Source organism: Stenella coeruleoalba (assembly GCF_951394435.1).
Source record: "Stenella coeruleoalba genome assembly, chromosome: 11".
NCBI lineage: Eukaryota > Metazoa > Chordata > Mammalia > Artiodactyla > Delphinidae > Stenella > Stenella coeruleoalba.
This window is the reverse complement of record NC_137157.1, coordinates 76396842-76415530: the sequence shown is the minus strand read 5'-3', so window position 1 is coordinate 76415530 and position 18689 is coordinate 76396842. Positions and strand designations below refer to the sequence as shown.

At 38.4% G+C, this 18689-nt stretch overlaps 1 protein-coding gene across 6 annotated transcripts in view; it reads right to left on the bottom strand.

Moving 5' to 3' along the window:
- The window catches only part of DENND5B (DENN domain containing 5B), a 209532-nt gene that overhangs the window by 62847 nt on the left and 127996 nt on the right, over positions 1-18689 (bottom strand). For all 6 annotated transcript variants that reach the window (XM_079937337.1, XM_079937338.1, XM_079937336.1 and 3 more), the window contains 2 exons: positions 9211-9398; positions 2650-3186 (listed from right to left, as the gene is read on the bottom strand). In XM_079937337.1, coding sequence (XP_079793463.1) covers positions 2650-3186; positions 9211-9398 — 725 coding nt within the window. The remainder of the gene's footprint in view (positions 1-2649; positions 3187-9210; positions 9399-18689) is intronic.

The window sequence follows — 18689 nt, the reverse complement described above, 5'->3', positions numbered from 1 at the left end:
TTATTAGTGCAAAGAGACCATCTCAATACTACATGATAAATCCAAAAATTATCTGTTGCTAAGATCATTCCTTTTCACAATCTTATAACACAAAACTGATGCTTGAAATTTAAAAATCCTTAAAACTCCACTTTTTCTTCCTATCTTCTAAAGTCATAGAATTTAGGTCACTTAGTTCTTCAGCACTGATCCCACCTTTCAAAATTGATTTACGTTCTGGTCCTCATGACCATTATGCAGAAAAAAGGGCATCATTAATGAAAGATGGTGGATCAGTTGCTACATGATCATCAATCATTCTCTTCACTTACCATTAAATTTGACCCCTTTCCCCAGTGAGCTGTAATTTCTTCTGCTCTCTATTCCTAGCCTGTGCCAAATACCTCCAAGTCATAAGGCATCGAGGTGATTAACTGATACAATAATAAGATATACATAAGCAATAACCTTAAAAAATCCAACAACGTGGAATTTGTGCTTATGGGTAAAATCTTTGGTTCAGGGGGATGTTTTCCTAGGACTCCCAGTTAAAAACTGATGGATGAGTATTAGTTAAAGATCAAACTCCATCCAGACCTGTGCTGAAAGAATAGTTTGGGCCTTAACAACTAAAAAAAGCACTGCCTGAAAAACCATCCAAAGCAAGCCAAGCCTTTGGAAAACATGTACAACCAGCCACATGGTCCTGTTACCAGCCTTTCTGCTTGCATGGAACGGTTCAGTAAATTGTAATCAGTTTCTAATTCAAAGGGTTCATTTTTTTCCTTTGGCTCTTCAGGTCCATGTGTGTAGAGGAATTCTAGCCACAATGTGACACTAGCTAAAATTTGGAAGTGGATTACTATTTCAGCTGTGGGGTTACTTTTGCTTTTCATTCTTTTGATTAGGTGCAATGTGGCAAAAGCCAGAAGGGGAAAGGTGGAAGGATAAGTTCTGACCTAAGGTTACTCTCCTTAATACTCACTAGCTTCCTCCTAGCATATTTATTTAGGAAATAAATTCTGAAATTTAGGATAGCTTTGAAAAACTTCCTTACAGAAATCCACTTATTCAATTTAAGTGCCTCCATAGTTCAGATGGAGTTACACAAATCCGAATCACCAAAGAAAGGTTCACAGTCATCTCCAGAAACAGTTCACCTCTTCAAAAGATATTTTACAGATAAATAGCAATTTTACTTTTCACAGAGCAAACAGCCTTTTTTTCCTAAATGGACCAAATGTCTGGCTTTTGATATTTAGATCCTTGTGGGCTACATCACTTAAGGCAGGAAAGACTTGGCTTGCAGGACTACTATGTGATAGTCCTGTAAATTTTCCTAGTGAAAATGAGATGATTACAAGCCTTCTGGAATCCAACATGAAACTTTCATTTCTCTAGGGGTTATATAAAAAGAATTCCATTTATAGTTTGAAGCTACATAAAGATTAAGAAGGAAGAAAGCACCAGTGCTCGATTTAGATAAGAATTTGAATTGCTCCAAGGATAAATCATGAGTATACACAGATTAGTTCCAAGCTGGCTAGGAAAAAATGTGGAAAAATGGTTAAGCTTAATGAGAATGGAAACTAAGAGCAAGAACATATTTGGAGAGGTGAAAGCTTCTTAATTTATTAAAGAAGTTTTCTCAAACATAAAGTGCATCAGAAATTAACTGTTAAATGTGGTTTATATAACTCATCTAAAAAAATCTGATGAAGTCAGAAAATAATCTTTTATACCACCCACCTTTACAAAATTTTTTATTAATTCTTATTTGTCAGATGCTCCAAGATTGTAGATTAGCCTCTTAGAACATATTAGCCCCTTTGAGAGGTCTTTCATGATACAAAGGTACTATTTAGCAAAAAGCCATAATTCATTCTAATAGCAATATCATGCCTTGGCAATCACAGAGGCAAGGGACTGAACTATACCCTAGTGACCTGAAAGAGTTAATGCACACCCCTAAGTGCTTTTGTCTGGAAGAAAAAAAAAATTGGTGGATATGTCCAGAAAAACCGGCAGAAGAATACTCTATAGTAAACCTTAGAAAGAAGCTTCAATTTCAGCAGGACAATCAAAAGTTAGTGTCGTTTTCTGTCTTCCCTTTCCAAAATCTTAGGAACAGAGGGTTAAAGTCATAAAAACTCATTTTTCTCATAAAACCTCCCTTTTTCTCTCTTTTGATCCTAAGATGAGATAAAAATTTACCTTCTGAAAGTAAACTGTTACCTTTACATGGGGAAGTTGTGACTTCATTGCAGGATGAAGACAAAATATAAGAATAAGGATTTATTAGAAAAGGAATAGGCCTCATTTAACTAGACTTGATCCTAAAATATGAGTAAATAAAATGTGTACAAGGTGAGACAGTATTAACAGATTTGAAAAACATGGAATTTAAGTTTCATTTCAAACATCTTCAAAGTATAGAAAAGTTAAAAATAAGGTTAAAGGCAATTAAATACATAATTCAATGAGCAGCTTAATGAGCTAGTTGATTTATACTTTCCAGTGAAATTATTTTATATAGTATAAAATACTGGTAAAAAAGAGTTCTTAAAGGGAAAGGAGAGGCGGAAAAATCTGTATTTTAAAAAAGTTAACAAAATCAGTAATGTATAGCCCACTAAAAACCATGAAAAGGGAAACTCTGCTTCTTTTTACTTTGTCAAAGTTCTGCATCTGTTCCCAGTTGGTCAGCCAAGATTCCATGTCCTGAGCAGTCTGAATCACAAACGCTTCATAATCTGCAAACATCTGCGTAAAGCGGTTAGCAAAGACCTCTCGGAGCTGTACGTTGAGCTGGTAGTCCCTTAGTTCTGCCTCTTCACACTGCAGTTTTAAATCTTTTTCTTTTTCACTCAAAGAGGCAGAGAGGTCCATTTTTTCCATGGTCACACCAGTCCGCTTGGCTAGAGCCTGGAGGCGGGCTATGGTTTCGTTGCCCTTCAGTAACTCATACATGCTAATGTTATTAGCAGAGACGTTGCCATTCTTCTTGTCATTGACCAAGTCTTTCAGAACCAGATTCTTTAGCTTGGTGGCACTCTCACTACAATGTAGGCTGCCCTCAGGAGGGATCCCAAATTGAAGAAGAATTTCAGAGAGTTCCTGGATAAAATCTACTTTATTGGGGAACTGTGGAAATTCTTCAGGCAACTCAATAAAATGGTTGTCAATATCCACAAAACACAAATTAGCCTGAAAGAGGAAAAAGAAATACAAAGGTTTTTAAATTGGAGATTGGGATTGACAAATACACACTATTATACATAAAAGATAACTAATAACAACCTGCTGTATAGCACAGGGAACTCTATTTGGTGCTCTGTAATGACCTATATGGAAATGGAGTCTAGAAGAGAGTGGATATATGTATATGTATGGCTGATTCACTTTGCTGTACAGCAGAAACTAACACAACATTGTAAGTCGACTATACTTCAATTAAAAAATTAATTAAAAAAACTTTTACTTAATAAAATGCTAAAAGTATCAATTAAGAAATACAAAGGTTTTATAGTAATTTTATGTTCTAAAATATTCTTGCCAACTATTATAAACAAAATCAACTATTATAAAGAAAAGGTTGCACTGCCTTTTATGTTAACCTTCTCAGGGTTAAGAATATTTTACTCTTTAAAAATAAATCTCTGTTGCCAGCATTTTTCCCTATGTGAGGGAATATATAAGTATATATTTAATACATATGAATCATTTCCCCTGGGTCTCATCAGTTTATTATAATCCGGATATAACTCTGTAATACATGGCATCGAACAGACTTTCCTTAGACAGGTAAAAGCACACAGACTCATAGTACCTTACAAATTAGGCACTGGGGAAAATAAAATGCTTACTGAGCTTGAACTTTCTATGCCATTCCACCGCTCTAACACCGTTTATAATGTAGAATTCGCAATAACTGCTAAAATTTAGCAGCTGTAGTATCCCAAAATGGAATGAAACTGGCAAAGGGCAATCCAGTCCACAGAAAACCCACAAGTTTTCACTTTATCTAAACTTAGCTTCAACCTCTTACATGGCAAAACCATTTCAGAAGCCACTGGACGAAGAGCAGGAGGCAGAGAGCAGTGGAGGCAAGTGCCTAGAGAAAGGTAAGTGACCAACCCTTGGGTAACTCAGACTTGACTTGAACATTTTTGAGTTGAGGAAAAGAGGAGACAGAAATAAGAGGAAATGTTTTTTGAGTTTGTTTACACTTTGGATTTTGAATTAAAAGACTTTTAAATATCTTTCAGATATAGAAAATTCAAGGGGCTAAGTACCTGCCTAAAATTTGCATTGTCCCTCAGGTACTTGATGACAGTATATACAAAAACAGTATTTTACCTTTACTGTCCATACCCTCTTGATCAGAACAAGGTTGTCAGAGTAAAGGAAAACTAAGCTCCTAAACTGGGGAGGAGGAGGGGGGCAAGGTAGTCCATCACATAAAACTGATCCTGACTGGATTAGTAGCTGGACACAAGGCATGGGGTGAAGTCAGTAAACAGAATAGGAAGCCTCACCTCATGCTTCCCCATCTCCCCGCCCCTCAACAATGCCCCCAGGTCAGCAAGGAGAGAATTCATACTGTCTTCTGATCCTGAATGCCAAGGTAAGATGAAAAGAGCAGAGCAAACAATTAGGCTTCTGTTATTCTCTCCTTTTTTTTTTTTAGTGTCAAATTTAAAAAAAATAATTAATTAATTTTTGGCCGCATTGGGTCTTCATTGCGGTGCCCGGGCTTTCTCTAGTTGCGGTGAGTGGGGAGGCTACTCTTCATTGCAGTGTGCGGGCTTCTCACTGTGGTGGCTTCTCTTGTTGTGGAGCACGGGCTCTAGGCGTGCGGGCCTCAGTAGTTGTGGCTTACGGGCTCTAGAGCACAGGCTCAGTAGTTGTGGTGCATGGGCTCTGTAGTTGTGGCACACGGGGGCTTTGTTGCCCTGCGGCATGTGGGATCTTCCTGGACTAGGGCTTGAACCTGTGTCCCCTGCAATGTCAGGCAGATTCCTAACCACTGCGCCACCAGGGAAGTCTCTGTTATTTCTGTTTGATCCCTGTTCTTCATATTAGATACTGATGAGCAAGAAGTATAGCAAAATTCCAAATTAAGATTGATAAAAACTCAAGATTTTCCACCATCCAAAAACAGAATCAACAGTGATTCTTCAAGCCTAAAATAACCTTTGAATCCAACCCTTTAATTCTGCAGATGAAGAAACTGAGGCCCAAGAAGGTAGGTGACTTCCTGACACCTGTTCCAGGTACACACCCTCAAACAGCCTGGTAGCTTAAGGGATTTTTTTCTTCTCCATTATGCCTCATCTCTAATGTCAATAGTTTTCTCTATATAGAGTAAGAGCTGAAGTCACATCTTACTGAAGACAGTAGTGCTATTACAGCTTTATTTAAATCCACATCTTTATATATGTTTCTACAGTCTGTAGAAAGTAGGATATACTGTAAGCCTTAAAGGGAGAAACTAGGTCACCATAATTCAAATGGATGATTCAATGTCTTTAAAAACGGAAGAAAAAATTCACTAACTTACTAATCTAAATGTTAACCAGCAACCTCTCACCACTTACATTTTGTACTGTATCCTTCATTAATGCCTTCCTGCTATCCTTTTCTATACCTCTCCTTCCCCTGTGAAAAGAGAAAAATGATACATTTGGGGAAATTTTAAAGCTTGTTATGCTCATGTAATCACTGCTGAGCCAAAAATGTGCGGCAAGGTGGATGTTCCAGCACCACAGCTACGGGCCTGTCTTCATGTTCCCGCAAGTCCCTCTCACCCTCCTATGCTGACTTACAGGAGCCTGAATTGGGGCTTTGATTATTACAAAGTAGAAATAGGGAATGTAAACTTGTGTTATAAAAATTTATTGAAGAAAAACCAAAAAGCCCTTTTTCTAAAACAGATAAGAACTCCATACAATAGAGTATTCTAAGTCAGTTTCTCACTTTTAATACCATTAAATTAAAAAAAAATTTTAAGAACTCAAGAATAAAAAATATACTCAACATCTCAATCTTATGATGTTTTAGAACTATTTCTTTTTTAAAAAATATTTAATTATTTATTTGGCTGCACCGGGTCTTAGTTGCGGCCCGTGGAATCCTCGCTGCCTCGTGCGAGAACTTCGTTGTGACATGCAGGCGCTTTTAGTTGTGGCATGCATGTGGGATCTAGTTCCCCCACCAGGGATTGAACCCAGGCTCCCTGCATTGGGAGTGCGGAGTCTTAACCACTGGACCAACAGGGAAGTCCCTAGAACTAAATATTTCTATATTTTTACTGATTAACACTGCCCAGAAGCCTTCATCTGTAATTACTTCCAATTAAAAACAACAAACATTCCCTCAAAAGTAGGCGACAAAGACTTGAAGCTTAATGATCTCTTCTGCCATGAAGGCTTCCCATGTTCCTATCCTAAAGGCATCTTGATTTCCTCTGTATATATTCTTAGTTCTTTCATTCCTCTTATTCGTTTTTTTTTAGCCTGTGTTATTGATATTTGTAAATGTCTTACTTTGGAAATCAGAAATCACCTCTTAAAGGTGACATTTTTCTCTAGATGTCTCCCCGTATATTGTACACTAGTAGTGTATGATACAACTGTTTGATGAATGAATGAATAAGGCTTAAGGACATTGTCATTTTGTGGAACCTTAAAAATACAGGCAAGAGGAAGAAGTATCCAGGGATGTGAGTCCAGGACAGCCCTCTTCATGTTTGGTAAGAGTCCTGGTTTCTCAATAGCTGAAGTTAAGCTGGTATAAGGGTAAGCCAGAGGGGCACATTTAACATTTTCATAAAATTTTAGGGCAAGATATGACAAAAAGAAAGTAGAAAAGCAATGCTGTTTCAGTTTTTCCCTAGATTTTTTTGTCTACCGTTCAGTGTAAAGATGAGCAAGAATGGTAGAAAATGAGGTACAGTCTATGCAACTAATCCCCAGTGCCACATCCTTCCACCATCACTCTCCCCCGCTCCCCCGACCAAAACTATATAACAAATCGCTACCTGTGCCTGTCATTTTGGAATCATGGGGCAAGTGAGTGGGTAGTTAATTATAAGTCTATGTAGTTACATTAGTTAGCTAACAACTAAAATCATGTCTTCTTAAAATAATCATTTTGTAAACTTATTTTCACAACTATTCTAAGAAGCCCTCTCACTATTTTTAGCTATTAGTGTATTTTACAGTTTTCAAAGCAAGGGAGGGTATTACCAGTCACTTTTTTAAAATGACTATTTTTATACCCACTTCCTCCTCCAAATTCTGTGGAGTAGATTCTTTCATCTCATTGTAAAATGAAACCAGAGCAAAGTGATATGCTATTAGCCTTTTATTATAAAACAGTAATGCTCTAATGAATACTTTCTATACAGAAGCAGTGTTATTTTCACAGCTGATTCAGGTTATTTCTTATTATTCTACTCTATGAATACATGAGTATGTATATTTATTAAATAGTGTTGGTTTAGTGAATGAAAAATTAGAAAATCACGGACATTACTGTAACAGCTTTCAGAATTTTTAAGTTTGTTTATTTTTAGAGTCAGAGTATATACACAGGCATAGAGACAGAAAGATTTCCTGACAAATACATCAAGGTGGCATTTAAAATTGCTCAACAATTATTACTCATGCAAAAATGGAAAGATAATATTTATGTGTCTAAAAATATATCATTTAATTAACATGCAAAGAGACCAGTTACTCAACAAGAAGCTAAAACATGTCACTGTTTAAGTCTTTAAAACAAAATGCATGGGCTTCCCTGGTGGCGCAGTGGTTGAGAGTCCGCCTGCCGATGCAGGGGACGCGGGTTCGTGCCCCGGTCCGGGAGGATCCCACGTGCCGCGGAGTGGCTGGGCCCGTGGGCCATGGCCGCTGAGCCTGCGCGTCCGGAGCCTGTGCTCCGCAGCGGGAGAGGCCACAGCAGTGAGAGGCCCGCGTACCGCCAAAAAAAAAAAGAAAGAAAACAAAATGCATTTGGCTAGTCTATTTCTTTTTCCTTAAAAATTTAAAGGACTTACTTCTTTGAACTAACAAGATACTTAGATTAATTTAATAAAAGAGAAAATGAGAGTTCAGGTATTAGAAAAAAGAGGTATAAGAGAGAGGGAGAAGCAGAGAACGTGCACAAGCTCAAAAAAGATCAAAACAGTTTGCATGTGTATTTTATATGATCTGAATCAAGCTATTTGCCCCTGAACAAAAATGTTAATTTTCGTAGGGAAACATTCATTAGAATAAAGTAAGCAGTGGATGATTACAAGAATCATTACTGGGTATAACGTCCGTGGCTTAGTGTGTTATTTTAAATTCATTTATTAAAATGAGAATCTCTATGGGTAATAAGAACAAAAAAGAGTGAAGCACAGCATGAAAGATTTTATTAAGAAAGGTGCTAATTAAACAGCGAATAATATAATGTAATTAACCATTTTATGTTTTTTAATAGGCCATGGCACTCTCATCAATATTTCAATTCAAAGGCTTTACATTTCAATTCTGAGTACCATTAACAACAGCTAAAAATTAGATTCAAAATGCTTTCAAGAATTCCTGTTTATTTTCTTCTGAAACAACATTTGAAAATATAGCACACAGAAAGCACAGTAATCTTAAGGTAGACTAAAAGCTAAGGGTTAGAATTTTTATCTCAACCAGAGAGCTAAGCTAACATTTAGAAAAAGCTGATAACTGGCCTTACGTCTGAAAACAGACTGCTAAAGTATTTAATATTTCCATGATCCCTAGCTTGCTGAAAGATGTTACTTTTCATTTGGTAGAGGTCAAGAATCAAATTCACCTCAATTAATACAATAATTTGAAGGATGTTAAAATTGGGCTGTACCACTTAAAAACAAAATTTATAACAGGAATAGGGAAAAAGAAATAAAATGTTATTAAAATAATAAAGCTCCTAGATAATACTACTACTGCTCCATCTTCACAAATTTACAGCTGTGAAAATTTGCCACTGTCCTGTTTTGATCCATGTTTAATTAATGACTATGTCATATAATAATCATCAGGAATCAGGATCTGCATTCTATGGCTGAGTCTCTGCCCTAGACCTACTTGGAAGATGCAGAATAGCCAGAGACTCAGTTCAGACAAAGACAATGCTATCTAACAAAAGTGGGCTTGACCTAAATCAACAACAGCAAGTGCTTCATCGTTCACTGTAAGTTTTTACCTCTTGAGGAAGTTCTAGCTTAGAACGGTCAGTTCCTTCTTTTGACTGAAGGCCCATCAGATAAGGGACAGGAGCATCAAGAAAATGTAGCAGAGAAGCAGGGAGGATGGGCACATAAACATGCTGCCACTGAAATGGGAACAGAAGTGTGGTGATGCCTTCCGCCACAGTCATCAGGCGTTGATAATCTGTACAGAACAGCAACAACAAAAATGGTAGGGAAGATTACAAGTCAAAACATAATCACTGCATTAAGCTTGAAAATATGAATTTCCAGAAAAAATTCGTGTGCTAATAAATAAGTAAAATGTTTCTTCATGACCATGCAGAAAAGAGGTCAGCTCTATTCCACCATAATTAAAGAGTTAAATGGTTTCATTGAATGGTTTTAAGGGGGTATGAGTAGGTGGGAAACATCATTAAGCTTTTTGCTTCTGAAAACACTGGTATGTGTATTGACGTTCCCTCAAAATGCAAAGCAAATAAGAACTAATAAAATTGCTCTTGGCACTTCTCCCATTGAAAATGTGTAAGAATATTGCTACTGATCACTTTTTATATACATGTATATCTATGCAATCCTCAATTCAGAGGCTCTGTTTTTCTTGTATAAATGATCATGGCTATAGCCTATAGGTATCCTTATTATATTTATTTTAGCCTTCATTTTGTGGGTACAAGAAGTCAACAGATATATGCATTCATAGTCACACTTCCTACATTAACCTCCAACTCAAATCTAGGGACAAAGTGAAAGCTACCAGAAAATTAGAGGTTGGTTTTTTTGTTGTGTTTTGTTTACATGAACTAATTTATCAAAACTAAAAACTGTCCACAGTATTAAAGTGCCTTCTCACCCCACCCCCAGTTTTATTGAAATATAATTGACATATAACATTTGGTGTACAACATGATGATTTGATATATATATAAACAGCAAAATAAATTACCACAATAAGTTTAGTTAACATTCATCAACTCACATAGCTACAAATAAAGTGCCCTCTAAAACCACTCTGCCATGGATGCTATACATACATATGTCTATATCCCTATTTAAACCTTCAGAGGCAGGGCTTCCCTGGTGGCGCAGTGGTTGAGAGTCCACCTGCCGATGCTACGCATACCGCAAAAAAAAAAAAAAAAAAAAAAAAAAACCTTCAGAGGCAGACGTGTTTCAGAATTCAGATTTTCTCTTTTTTAATTTAGAAAGGTAATATTGTGCATACCACACATACTTGAAATATCCAGGGCAGCACCCTATAATCAAATACATTAATGTTTCTGCAGCAAACTATATGAGTGTCCCAATATACTCAAAGAACTTAAATAGGGTCACTTTGGTTCAGATCTGATTTTGCCGATAAATGAGTTTCCAAAAAAAGTTTGGTTTTCAGAATGGATACTGTGGAATTGTAATAATTCTCTCACAGGATTTATTGTGCACAAATACAGTAAAATCTGGGGGAGTAAGACTCTGGGGAAGTCTTTTTAAAAAGGTTAAGGGAAATGATCCGATGCTACTTCGTTCATATCAAACTCAAAGAACACCCAACCACGCAAAAGCAGGATGTTTTCCATTAAAATTTTTTCTTGTGTTGTTTTATAATCTGTAAATGACTATCTTTAATAGTCTACAATGGGATTTTGGTCATGAATCATCAGCTATCCATAGCCTACATGTATTTATAATTTTCCTTATTTGATTCATTATAAAATTTTAGGTGAAAACCTGTTTACAGGAATACTTCTAAAAAACAAATAGCAGGGCTTACCTGGTGGCGCAGTGGTTGGGAGTCTGCCTGCCGATGCAGGGGACACAGGTTTGTGCCCTGGTTCGGGAGGATCCCACATGCCGCGGAGCGGCTGGGCCCGTGAGCCATGGCCGCTGAGCCTGCGCGTCCAGAGCCTGTGCTCCGCAGCGGGGGAGGCCACAACAGTGAGAGGCCCGCGTACCGCAAAAAAAAAAAAAAAAACAAATACCAGGCAGCTTGAGGGAAGAGGGTGTTTGGTATTTTGTGGGTTGCACAGTGACCTTGCTTGGAGTGGATGGTCCCGTGAGACCGTTTATGCTCTACAGAGCAACGTGGCTCAGCTATGAGCATCCAATCAGTCTACAGTGACAGGGAGGCTGAGCTGAGAGCTAGATCAGCTCCTGGGTGTCAGGGGCTTTTTAATTTCTTTCTCATTTAAAAGCCAGACACAGGTGAAAGGTTCAGGGTCTTAAACAGTCAGATCCTGTGCCAGTTATCTATTGATCTATTTACTGAGCTCCAAATCACTCCATAGGTGGTCTATGAAAATGGACTGGACCGTAAGCATGTTCTCTTTTATAGTGAACACACCAGAAAACTTTGCCAGAGAGGACAGCAGAGAGACACTGCAGGAGGAAGCGCTTCTCCTCCCTGGTTTTGGAGTGTAGTGGGCAAGGTGCAGTGTTTTGTGTGTTCTTGCTCCTTCTGCATGGCTGATCACTGGTGTGGATATGTGAGGACATCTGGTGTCCCACTTCCCCGGCCACACGCCCAGAGTGGGCAGCCTCAGTGACTGGGCCCTCCTAATGCGGACACGGCACACTCATATCTCACACAGCCACCTGGCGCCCTGACAACTTCTGTGTGCCTGCCCACCAGCCACAGCTCACTTGGACCTGGGAGGTTTGTCTTGTCTTCTGCTTGCCTGGTGACTGAGGATCAGCTCTGGCCCAGGCAACCCACTGACCTCCACCATCCAATGAGCTGCCACCACACTTTCTTCAGTGAGATATGAACCTCAGCCTTGGGAAGTGGGTCCCCTTCCAAGTTTGTCCTTCCTAGGGTACCCTTTAGAGTTTTCTTCATGTCTTTATAGTTTCCTATTATAGTTTAACAATTCTTCTTATTACATTCCTCTATTTAAATTACTGTGTGGTTTAATCTGTCTCGTGATTGGACCTATCCTGAAAGGCAGAGGGTTTTAAGCCGTCATATCAAATCCCTAGCAGCTTGGCTACTTTATTTGCTGTTGATGGAAAATGTTCAATCTCAAAGGAAACACAGATTCTTTAAGGAATGGAAACCAGCATCTTGGGCTATTTTCTTGCTTTGATTATGGTAAACTTTCACTTGGGAAGTGAAAATAAATTATATGTTTTCCCCTCTTCTAGTAGACATGAAAGACTGATACACATGGTTTATTTTTCCTTCACCACAATTCCACCAACTTGTGGGTGTTCTATGTCTATTCTTTTTTCCAGTTCTGCTTTCTCAAGATTGGTTTAAATGCCATACACATTTTAATAATGCAGTTACTTAGCAGAAACAAGACAATTCTTTTTAACTGAATCAAGAAATAAAAGGTAGTTTTCTTCTTTAAGCATGTTTTTAAAAATTTAAATAATTTGGAAAATTATTTTTTCTTTGATACTCAAAGTGAGGAATGTGTAATAAGTTTCCACATTTAAGACATGCCTCAGCACGGCGTATGAGGCTCTTCATAACTTGGCCCTTTCCTGCCTCATTTCTTACCACCACATATACAGTCACATTATCTGCTTAAAATTCATTTACTGAACATGAAATATTTTCACAGGTCCCTGTGCCTCTGTACACCCCTTCCCTCTACCCAGAATATCTCTTCCCCTTGCAGTACCTGGCTAAGTTCCACTTTTTCCTTAGGCAATGGTTCCTTTGGAAAGCATTCTCTGAATACTTATCGTCAAGAGAGTCCCTTCCACATGCTTCCACAGTACCCCACCTCTATTTCCATCACACTAATTATTCCTCTCACTAAAACTATTAAAATTCAATTATAATTATCTGTTCATATATCTCTCCACTATTCCCTGCTAACCTTCACCTGCTGGAGAGCAATGACTATATTTTTAATCTCAGAATTTCTAGCACTTGGTACGGGACCTACTACATAGTGAGTGATCAATGAATGTGTACTAAGAAATTAATATGTTAACATCTAGGACATGTAAAATGAAATAAAACTATTGGACATTATGCTTGCCTACGTTATACAATAAAACATACTGCCAAAAATTTGCCTAGCAGTGGCACAGGCAAAGACTCTGAGATGGCCTGGCCTCCACTGTCTCATCCCCGGGTCTCGGCCCCTGTCCACCAGCATCACTGTGGAGAATAAGGTCAGCCCCCTGGGGACAGTCCAGCGGCCTGGGGCTGGAGCTGAGGTTGGGGGCACAGGACCCATGTTGCAGGCTGAGGAGATGGCTGAGTGACACAGAGCAGGTCCAGCGCTGCCTGGTGGTGCAATGCCCCATGAAAAGGCCATGATTATTGGGGTTTACATACTGCGAAGCACTGCCAGTGGAGGTGTGAGGATGGTGGTGTACAGCACACCTCTGGTGAACATCCTGATGCAGCTGAAAGATTATACATTTACTAACTCGAGGCAGTGACTGGTTACTAACTGAGCCAGGCTGGCTTTGAGGGCTTGGACCCATGCATAATTCAGCTTATCTTCCTCGTTCACAAAGATATCACAAAAGGCAGAATACAAATTCAAATGAACATTAAAAAAAAATCACCCTCGATGATGGCTGAAAAGTGAGCTACATTTTGCTTTAATCAGATTGACAAAGATTAAAAAGAAAATCACAGCAAAGGTGTGGAGAAAAGGGTATTCTCATACATTGCCTTATAAAGGCAGCATAAATTGCTAGAGCTTTGTACTTGGCAGTATCTATCAAAAGCTTAAAAAATATACAGATCATCTGACCCAGCAATTCTAGTAATTTATCACACAAATATACAAAAACATATGTACATGGACGCGATGTATAAAGTGTCATTTATAACAATAAACTATTTATAATACCCTAAGTAACTAACAAAAGGGTTAGATTTATGGCCAGTTATATAATGAAATATACTGAAGCTATTAAAAGTATATCTATATTATCAACATGGAAAACCAAAGTGTGTTTGGCAGCAGCAGGAAGCAGCTAAGTACTAAAAACCTGCTGAAACTCCACTGCTGGGTATATGCCCAAAAGAACTGAAAGCAGAGTGCTGAAGATATATTTGTACATCTGTGTTTATAGTACCATTATTCGCAGTAGCCAAAAGGTGGAAACTATCCAGGCATCCATCAATGGATGAATGGATAAACAAAATGTGGTATATACATACAATGGAAAGTTATTCAGCCTTAAAAAGGGAGGAAATCCTGACATATGCTACAACATGGATGAACCTTAAGGACATTATGTTAAGTGAAATAAGCCAGTCAAAGAAAGACAAATATTGTATAATTCCACTTACATGAGGTATCTAAAGTAGTCAATTCATACAAACAAACGAAGAATGGTGGTTGTCAGGAAGGGGCTAAGAGGAGTGCAAAATGCAGAGTTATTGTTTAATGCGTATAGAGTTTCAGCTTTGCAAGATGAAAAAAGCTCTGGAGATTGGTTGCACAACAATGGGAATATACTTAATGCTACTGAACTTTTCACTAAGCAATAGTTAAGATGGTAAATTTATGGGTTTTTTTTCTTATCACAATTTTTTTTAAAGGAGCTTTTATTTTATTATTTTTTAATTAATTAATTAATTTATTTTTGGCTGTGTTGGGTCTTCGTTTCTATGCGAGGGCTTTCTCTAGTTGTGGCAAGCGGGGACCACTCTTCATCGCGGTGCGCAGGCCTCTCAGTATCACGGCCTCTCTTGTTGCGGAGCACAGGCTCCAGACGCGCAGGCTCAGTAGTTGTGGCTCACGGGCTTAGTTGCTCCGCGGCATGTGGGATCCTCCCAGACCAGGGCTCAAACCCGTGTCCCCTACATTGGCAGGCGGATCCTTAACCACAGTGCCACCAGGGAAGCCCCTCTTATCACAATTTTTAAAACTTGCTGAAAATAATCTATATGGAAATAATCTGTGGGAAGTAGAATCCCCCCAAAATGGATCTATGAGAATAAATAATTTGAATCTGACTTGAAAAGGATTTATTTGATATGAGATGACTTTTTAAAAAAGTATACATATGTTTCAAAGTCAAATAGGCTTGCAAAATAGGCAATGAACTATATATTCATTGAGAATTGTTTTCTAAATTAAAAGGTCTTGTTTAATTCATAATTTTAAATAAAATATAGCTTCCTATAAATATATATATCTATACATTCATAAAAATATAATTTCCTAACACTCATGAGGATATGTGAAAAGTAGTATCTTATTGCTTCAATGAAGGTTAAAACAAAGTATTTATGCACATACTATGTACTTAAATCATTTAACGTAGGTTAGATATAATTGGTAATTGTTGGTAAAAGAGAAAAAAGATCTGGATTATTTTCCTATTTTACATTACTAGTAGTTACATTAATATGCCTAGCAGTTGTTACATTCTGTAATAACTGTCACACTCAATCTGTTCATTTTAATTTTAGTTCAGTGATCTTTTTTAAACATTTCTATTTACGGCAGTGTTGTAGACTAGGACTCCAAAACTAGTCTACAAATGGTAAATAAAATAGCTATATAACATCCAATACATGACTATGAATTTGCCAAAAAAAATAAGGGAAGTTGGGGCTTCCCTGGTGGCGCAGTGGTTAAGAATCTGCCTGCCAATGCAGGGGACACGGGTTCGAGCCCTGGTCTGGGAAGATCCCACATGCCGCGTAGCAACTAAGCCTGTGCGCCACTACTGAGCCTGCATTCTAGAGCCCGCGAGCCACAACTACTGAATCCCGCATGCCTAGAGCCTGTGCTCCGCAGCAAGAGAAGCTACCACAATGAGAAGCCCGTGCACCGCAACGAAGAGTAGCCCCCGCTTGCCTCAACTACAGAAAGCCCGTGCGCAGCAATGAAGACCCAATGCAGTTAAAAATAAATAAATAAAATAAATAAATTAAAAAAAAATAAAAATAAGGGAAGTCATTGGAGGCTGGGAACAAAATGTGAGCAAGAGTCCAGTGTGGTAAAACTCAAACATCTGGCTGTCTTTGGAGTGTTTACTGATCTAAGGTGGCCTAGAGCTTTGGTTTTACCTCTGTGCATGTTGAGGGACAAAGTCCAAGAAGGGCTGGAATTAAGATGGTAGATCCTCTTGTAAAAAGCTAGACCTAAAAGGGCAAAAACTTGTAGAAAGGAAAAAAACAAAACCAAAATCTGTATTGCCAAGGAAAGTAGTCTGTCCTGGCCCTGGCCGAGGCCCAGGGACGAAGGGGGAAAAAAGCCTCCCTGTGAATTCCTACCTACTGGCTGGTTTTCAAGGATGTTTGGGGGCTCTCGTGTTATCTGTATGGCCCAAAGAAAGACTAAGAGTGAGAATTTTAACTTAAAGTAAACCTGTGTTGCCAGTGAATTCAAGTGCCTGGTGAAAGAAAATACAAACCCTTCCTGGAGGAATAAACCCTCAATCCTCAACTCATGAGATATTGAATTTATCTGAGAAGGAATATAAAATGCGTATGTTTAATACGTTTAAGGAAATTAAAGGAAGAATTAGGAGTAAGACTATTTATAGGACCACTGAAATTAAAATGTCAAAGGAAGGGTTAACTATGGATTAAACATGGATAAAAAGAGAATTTATAAGGTGGGAGATAAAGCAACCAGAATACAGCACAGAGACAAAGAGATAGAAAAAGAGGTTGAGAGATATGGAAGACTGAGCAAGACAGAGTAACACGTTTAATTAAAGTTCAGGAGGATAAAAAAGAAAAAAGACAGATGCAAGTAAAATTTAGAAAGATGGTTAAGAATTTTCCAACACGTGAAAAATATTAACCCTAGAATTCAGGAAACACAATGAATCACAAGCAGGACAAATAAAGAAACCCTCATTTAGATAAATCACGGTCAAAATACAGGACACCAAAGACAAACAGAAAATCATATATATAGCCAGAATGAAAATAGATTTCTGGCCAAGGAATGACAATTTGAGTGATTGTGATAAATGACTTCTCAATGGCTACAATGGAAACCAAAAGACAGTAGAATATAATGTGCAAAGAGGGAGAGGAAAAACAAACTTTCAACATAGAATTTAATATCCAATGAAACCATCTTTCAAAAACAAGGACAAATTTAAAACACTGTCAGATGAACGAAATCTAATAGACAATGCCACCTCATTTAAGGAACTTGTAAGGATACACTTTAGGAATAAGGAGACTAATCCCAGAAGAAACACCTAAGATACAAAATCGAATGTGAATCTTTTTTAAAATGGCAATTATGAGTAATTTTAAGCAAAATCAAGTACATAAAATATACCTAATTTGAGGGATTATCAAAATTTTGAACAACTATAACAAGTAAGCCATGATGGGGGTGATAGGAGTCAAAGCATTTTTAGAGTACCTGTATTTTAAAGATTCTGATTAACATAACACTGAGTGTTCATGTTAAAATCTCAAAGTTTGCCATTAATAAAGAGAAACAGAGCATATAACACCTACAATAATTAAATTAAAAAACTGCAATGAGAAAAAACGTTTCAATTATTTCAAAAGAAGGCAAAAAAGAAAAAAAAAGAGGGAGAAAGGCAAATGGTCAAAATAAATGAAAATTTAAAAATTCTTAGAATTGAATAATGAAAATACCAGATACTAAGACTTGTGGGATGCAACTAACGTAACACTCAAATACTTAAGATGCTAATACTGGGGGTGGGATGGGTCCAAAGGAAGTAAAAAACAAAACCAGAAATTAATAAAACAGAAAACAAAGATAAAAAAGAGAGTACAAACAAAGGTAAAAGTTTAAAAAGAATAACATAGTGGGGGACCTTCAAGACGGAGGAGGAGTAAGACGCGGAGATCACCTTCCTCTCCACAAATACATCAGAAATACATCTACATGTGGAACAACTCCTACAAAACACCTACTGAATGCTGGCAGAAGACCTCAGACCTCCCAAAAGGCAAGAAACTCCCCACATACCTGGGTAGGGCAAAAGAAAAAAGAAAAAACAGAGACAAAAGAATAGGGACGGAATCTGCACCAGTGGGAGGGAGCTGTGAAGGAGGAACGGTTTCCACACACTAGGAAGCCCCTTCGTGAGATGGGGGTGGGATGGGCAGTTGGGGGGAAGCTTCGGAACCACAGAAGAGAGCGCAGCAACAGGGTGCAGAGGGCAAAGCAGAGAAATTGCCGCACAGAGGATCGGTGCCGACCAGCACTCACCAGCCTGAGACACTTGTCTGCTCACCCACCAGGACAGGTGGGCATTGGGGGCTGAGGCTCAGGCTTTGGTGGTCAGATCGCAGGGAGAGGACTGGGGTTGGCTGCATGAACACAGCCTGAAGGGGGGCTAGTGCACCACAGCTAGCCAGGAGGGAATCCAGGAAAAAGTCTGGACCTGCCGAAGAGGCAAGAGACCATTGTTTCGGGGTGCGCTAGGAAAGGGGATTCCTTCCCTGTGTGCCCATAGAAGGCAGAGAACTGCCTAAGCAAGCTCCAGAGAAGGGCGCAAGCTGCACCTATCAGTTCAGACCCAAAGACGGGCATGAAATGCT